This window comes from Lontra canadensis, unplaced genomic scaffold (genome assembly GCF_010015895.1).
Source record: "Lontra canadensis isolate GAN:19392208 unplaced genomic scaffold, GSC_riverotter_1.0 scaffold3, whole genome shotgun sequence".
Lineage (NCBI taxonomy): Eukaryota > Metazoa > Chordata > Mammalia > Carnivora > Mustelidae > Lontra > Lontra canadensis.
The window spans coordinates 29974051-29980664 of NW_022630997.1; the positions used below are offsets into that span (position 1 = coordinate 29974051).

At 49.8% G+C, this 6614-nt stretch overlaps 1 protein-coding gene across 2 annotated transcripts in view; it reads right to left on the reverse strand.

Moving 5' to 3' along the window:
• The window catches only part of WDFY4 (WDFY family member 4), a 267773-nt gene that overhangs the window by 33578 nt on the left and 227581 nt on the right, over positions 1 to 6614 (reverse strand). For both annotated transcript variants that reach the window (XM_032837856.1, XM_032837848.1), the window contains exons 48-51: positions 5657 to 5699; positions 4405 to 4524; positions 2399 to 2516; positions 675 to 784 (exon numbers count right to left, since the gene is read on the reverse strand). In XM_032837856.1, coding sequence (XP_032693747.1) covers positions 675 to 784; positions 2399 to 2516; positions 4405 to 4524; positions 5657 to 5699 — 391 coding nt within the window. The remainder of the gene's footprint in view (positions 1 to 674; positions 785 to 2398; positions 2517 to 4404; positions 4525 to 5656; positions 5700 to 6614) is intronic.

Here is a 6614-nt window from a genome sequence, read left to right on the forward strand (position 1 = left end):
AAGACAGAAGGGGGCCCAGCTATATTTGAACTTCAGATAAACAACAAATCATTTTTTAGTCTAAAAAATTCACTGTTTACCTGAAATTCAAATGTACCCGGGCATCCTGTGTTTTTATTTGTGAAATCTGGCAACCTTAGGCTGGTATGATGAATGGTCTCTTGGTTCATGGGTGGGTAAGTTGGTCACCTTCTTTCTCTGGTTCAGCTATTCATTATTCAAGTACTTTGTCCTTTTAAGCCTTTCAACTTGCACTTAGCGAGGCTGTCTGCATTCCGAAGTCACAAGTGGTATTCGTTGGCTCTTCCTTCTTTGTGTTTATTTTTCGAATTCCAGACCACCCACCTTCAAGGAAGTCTTCAAGCCTTCTGCTTTTCCACGAAAACTGACTTACGTTATGCATGTTTCCCCCTATTATCTCTCATTCCTTATTTTTGGAGTCTTTCTGCAACACCTTTGGGCAGACGCGCAGGTCACCACAGGTCGGTGAGGATGGGCAGCCTGCCTCAGCTGGACTACCCAGGATCCCGGAGCCAACATCAAGTGGGAATCACCGACTGAGACTGGATTGCTAGCGGGGAGACCCCTGCTTCATCCAAGCCCAGCCGTTCATCGGTGAGATAGAGGTTTGTGTGTGTGTGTGTGTGTGTGTGTGTGTGTGTAAGGGAGCTCACCTGCAGAGAGCAGAAGGCCTGGGTATAGGGTGGCATCCGGACCAGGTAGGAGGCGACAATGATGGCCGAGGAATAGTGAGTACAGTAGTGACACTGGACAGTCATATCTCCTGCAACGAAAGGACAAGTCTGGCATGGATGTCCCCCTGTGCTGGGACAGACTGCAGACACACAGACTCTATCAGGCTCAATCATGAGCGGCGGGCACAAGCCCTCCTCAAGACAGCACCTGCAGGCCTAATGTAACCGTGGTTCTGCTCGCAGATGTCATGATTTGGCCGGTAGCCATGGTGATGAGAAGCACATTCAAGACCCTCAGTGGTCTACCCGGAGAACGTGGGCAGAGTTAGGCTCTGGGAAGGCTGCACTCAGGATTCATGGGAAGACTTTGGTCTTCTGAGTTAAGGGGCACATAGAAAGCCCCAGGGTGCCTACAATCCCTCCAGCGCAGTAGGCCAAGGCCTGAACCAGCTCCCTGTGGTGACTGCTTACCATCTTGCCGCCAGCCCCATGCACAGCCTGAAGCCCTCCCTGGTGCCATGGAGGAGCTGTCTAAGCCAGTTATTCCGGGGGCTGGTGGAGGAACCTGCACAAGGTCCCAAATGGGCAGCTCAAATGCACACCCAAGGTGAGATGGGAGAGCACGGTGAGATCCCATGCTCCCGTGGCCTGCCTCTGTGGAAGGGGTCCTGCCACGCCCAGCAGCCAGAGGAACAGCATGCGGGGTTGGGGGGTTCCCGGAGGAGGGTCCTCATGATTCCACTTCAGCCTCAGGAGGATAAGCAGGGCAACGAGGGCCTGCCCAACTGTCTACATCCTCCCATCTCCCCTGAGCGAGTCTGAGTGCCAGCCCCACGCAGTGCAGGCCTCTATGGGGCTGTGCGGGATGCAGCAGGACCCTCCCTGTCCCGCTGAGAACCTGCTCGCCAAAAGCAGCATCTCTGGGCCGTGTAAGCCTTTCCAAAGCACGAGACCTCTGGTTCCCAAGGGAAATTTTCATGGTTCATGGATAGCTGCTCCTTATTTTAAATTATATGTTTATTTAAAGGATTTGAGAAAACCAATAGAGCTAGCATCAAATGCATGATAGAAAAATTTCTTTTGAAAATATATTCATCAAAGTTCAGAAGTGAATAGACCTAGAGAAAAAAAATTAAGGCATTAGGAATTCAAGCGCATGTGAATGTGGCAAAAATTATAAAAATGATGTGCTGATGAAGAGACTGGGAGGTAGGTTCTAGAGTCCAACAAATACAGGCTCCGCCATTTAGAAGCTGTGATCTTGAATGCATTGTTTGAACTGTCCGTGTTTAATTCCCTTCTCTTTGAAATGGACCCTTGTATTTATGAATGTGGGCTGGCCTGTGCTGGGAATATACAAAATGCTGAATGAATGTGCTCTCCACCTCTGGTAGCCCTAGGTCTGGAGGAAGCAGCTCTTAGCACGGTAGTTCTCAGTATCCCCTGTGCCTCACCACAGCCTTACTTAAATCAGAATCTCTAGGGGTGGGGCTTGGGCATCAGTAGGTGTAAAACCTGCCCAGGGAACTCTTCCCTGCAGTCAAGGTGCAGACCAGAGGATTAGAGCTGTTTCTATCCAAACATAATTGTGTCCATGCTAGGTGAGAGCCCGAATCATTACCAACGACCTTGTCAAGGCACTTGAATGAGCAACACTGCAGGAAAAAAAAAAAAAAAAAAAAGTCAAGCTGGGATCTACCCACCTTCAGTCTTCTCAACCTCTTTAAACCTCTGGATGAATTTCAGCTTCCTTTCCTTGGTCTGAGCCCCCATAGGCTTTGAGAGATCGCGGAAAGTCTTGGGATTCGTCAAGTTCAATGTCTAGAAGGCAGATGTGTGGTTGGAGTTAACTCCCCTCAGACCCTCTTGTGCCCCAGTGAGACTTCAGGAGCCACGCTCTTTAGTTTTATGGTTCTCTTTATTGGTTTATCGTCGTTTGGTCTGACCCCCTCTGGTGATTAGCAGGCGTGCTGGGGTTTTATGGCCCCAGAGCCAGTGATCCACAAAGACTTAATAAGGGAGAGAAGGAAACTAAGAGGAGGGGAAGATTGAGTTCACACTAAACCTGTTCCAAGTTGACCCAAATCAGAACATTGCCACCAGTTACTAAAAAGACTTTGAAAAGAATCCCTGTTGTGGATAAGGTGCTTGGCTTCAGCCCCCGTGGAGAGAGACGTATACTCCAGTAGTTCACAGTCCTTACTGGGAATCAAACGGACTCTCTAGAAGCTTCTGATTGGGAAGGAAATGTGAGGAGCGTCCTCTTTTGTCTGGAGCCCCTCCCTTCTGTGCAATGACAGCATGCAAGTTTACCCCTTCCTCTGCCCTGGGGAACACAATATAAGGCAGTGGAGACCTGAGGTTTTTAGGGCCAGGTGTCCTCAGAGATGTTTGCTTTGAGCAGAGATGCTCTACATGTTAGCAGAGGAGTCAAATATCCTCTAGGATTTTCATGTCCCATAGAAAGTGTTTTTTAATACTTCTTTTCCTTTTCACTAGCCATGAACCACTGCAGTCCCCCTGGGGAGGCAGGGCCTTTCCCCATCTCCACACCTGCAGAACCAGGGGTGGGAGCAGAGTGAGGCAGACCCTTCTCAGACCCCTGTGATTTTGCCAGGACAGAACGGGGCTTCCAGGCTGCTACATCTCCTGATTCTCCAAAAGATACTGGAAATCCACATTTTTAGGAGAAATTGCCCGATTTCTAAACACGGGTTAAGTAATCACAATTTTGGACTAAACAAAGGGGGCTGGTAAACCACCCCTTTGCAACATGTGAGTTAAAGCTGGGATTTGCATGTTTCATTTTTGAAATAGCTCAGCCTCAGATGGATCATTAGGGAAATAAAAGGCAATGTGCAGCTGGAGAGAAGAGTTTGTGTTAAATGTCTTAACTGGGGATAGGAGGTCACAAAGGCCTGAGGCTCCTTCTCCCAAATCCTGGGTGTCAGTCTTCCAAGCTGCCCCAGGCAGGATCGGCGAGAGCTGGTCTGAACCAGGACTTAGCCACCTTCTTTCCTTTACACACACAGCCCAACACCCCACTTAATGGCCAGAGCCCAGGTGGCTGGGACTGTGCGTGGCCAGATCATTCCCAGCAATGTCATCTTGGCCTGGCTGGGTCAGGTTTCCTCCTCCCTCTCCTACCTGCTGAGGCCCAGGAGCACACGCCAAAAGAGGGAATGATCTGGCCTTGCCATCAGCACCCCTGTCCCAACATGTCTCAGTCCAGATCCTGAGTGAAGTCCACATACCAACATCTGGATGGCTGAAGTCAAGATACAGAGGAGTAGTTTGTTCTCTCTGGGTCTCTGGATCTCTCTCCTTTAATCTACCCCTCACCCACACATGTTGATTCAGGAATAAATTCCATGGCCTCCTTCACTTGCAGGACTGGGCAGTGTCTCAGCAGATGGCTATCGGTTGCCTTCAGAGTAGTGAGTAAGCCAGGAAGCCCTCTGGGGCTCATGTTAGCAACTGTCCTCGTCATATTGATCATCCCACAGGTAAGGTCACCTTACCACAGGTAGATCTGGAGAGGAACCTGAGCTCCCAGACTCCAAAGTCTTCCTTTGGAACATGGAGCAGCCCTCAGGCCCAGGTGGACCGAATCTCATAGCAGAGGCTCTGTGTGCTGACTTAGTACTCTCTGGTCGTCAGGGTCAGAAAGCCTCAGGACATCTGAACAGCAGCCACGTGACTACCATACCTGTGAGGTGTAGTCAGCCAGGACCCAGGGAAACACTGGGTACTGCATGTAGTCATTGTAGGTCCTCCCGGCCACGGTGTTGAGGTGCATGAGATACTCAAAATTGCTGATGTCCCTTTTCTGCCGGAAGAGACAGAGAGGAGATAAACCAAACACAACTGGCATCTTCCTAAGGGCCACGGGGGCCCATCTCTCAGCCCTCTGCAGCCCTCACTGTGCAGGTGAGAGCAGGCCCCACACGCCTCCAGGGTTCCCGGTGCACCTGGCACCCAAGCCAGGCCAAAGCAGGGAGGCCCCACTAATTTCAACCTGAACTGAAGCAAATCTATTCAGGAAGCAAAGTCAGCCAGTAAAAAAAGAAAATACAAAGAAAAAAAACAATACAGCTCAGCAGTCCAAAGCCAAGGATAAAGTCTTCTTTTGTTTAGCTGCTGGGTGTGATACTCAAAAGTTGATTAAAGGAAGAGCACAAATGCTATGGGTGAACTTCCTGCTGACCTTTTGATGATTAAAAAAAAATTAGCTAAGGGGGCCTTGCAGTCACAGAGAAAGGAGCCCTCACCAAGAAGCTGAACAAACTGTCTCCCTCCGGGAAATTAGGGACTTTCTTTTCTGCCCTTCTCTGTTGGGATAACACTCATTCTTAGGGTCTTAGAATGTACAGTCAAGGCGGAGTCAGGGCCTGTATTTGGGAAAAATGGCCAAGGGGAGAAAGGACACTGAGACCAGCACAGCTGTCACCTCTCATAGGGGATGCGCGTGCTGAGTCTCGCTTGGCCCTCTTGCTGGGAAAAGATTTGGGACAAGTGTGACCAGGAGTTAATTTCTTGTTGCCATGTGATCTCTAGGACTGGCCCTCTTGGGGTCCTAGCCTTTCACTGAGGATCAGAGGCTAAATGTCCATTCATTCAAGCTGGGAATCATGAGCATCCTCTCAGAACAAGAAGAGAACCCTGGAGCCCCTCTACACTGTGTCCACTTACACATATGTGTCTGTGGATGGAGCAGGTGCATACGCATGTGTACACACACACACACACCACCCACCTCGGACTCCAAGCCTCAAAGACCACTTTTGATCACTGAGATCTTTGTGGGGAAATATGCGGGACATTTTGGTAAGTTAAAAAATAAGATCCCTCCGAAGCCCCCCACACGCTTTGTCTTTCCATCACTGGGGCCAGAGCTGTTTCCTGATTTGCCTTCCCACGGGGTTTCCTCAGACCTAGAGTCCTCTACGGGGTCACTCTACCTGCCACCTCTGCAGCATGGTCCGGTCGGAGCCTGGGTATCTCCTGTGGGACAGAAAACAAGGACGGTGACCCAATGTCTCAAGGCACAAATGAGGGGAGAAGTGGGAACTTCTGGAGCTCTGTGGGATGGGCGCATCCAGAAAAGCCACAGCCTTCCCAGGGCATACAGGCCCTCTCCAGGCAGGGTAATAAAACTATTATCCAAGCTCTGCTTGCCCCCACACTACCCTACTGAAGGTTAGGCTCTTGTGGTCACTTTTGCTCTGCTGCGATGCTGCAATATTCTACTACTGTCTTAGGTGTGGCCTGTGGGCAAATTCCCGGGGCCACGCAGAAGCAGGCTGACCTCTCACAACCCCACACTGGGTTTCCCACAGCCACATGTCAGCCTGCTTTCCCCATGTACATGTAATATATGTGATCATAACATACTGGGATGGGACGATAACATAGGCACGTAGTTTAACAAATGTGGAAGACCACAAAATCAGAGTCTCCAAACTACCGCTCCTACTCAAGGAGCCCCAGTTAACAGTGTCCAGAATAGTTTTACCCCCAGGCCTATCTATGCGCTTGTATCGTTATTGTTTTTGTGATGACACGGGGGATAATCTCATCTGTGTTTTGTCACAGGCTTCACAGCAGGGTGGAGTCAGCTCGCATGGCTCTATGGGATTCGTTTCTACAGCAGCAGGACCCCATTGTACAGATGGATTGGGACGGGTTGAGCCTGTCTCTGCGGGGGAGTGGGGGGATCTGTCCTCACAAATGGCCTTTCCGTGACCAGCTTCAGACATAAGTCTCTGGGAACTTGGTGAGCGTACCCATGAGAGAAATCTCTGGCAGCGGTTCTACTGGGATGAAAAGTATGAACATTTTCCAGTTTGCTACATATTGCCAACCTGTCCTCTTAAAAGGCTGTACTGATTTATGTTTCTACACATAGAATTGAGAAAT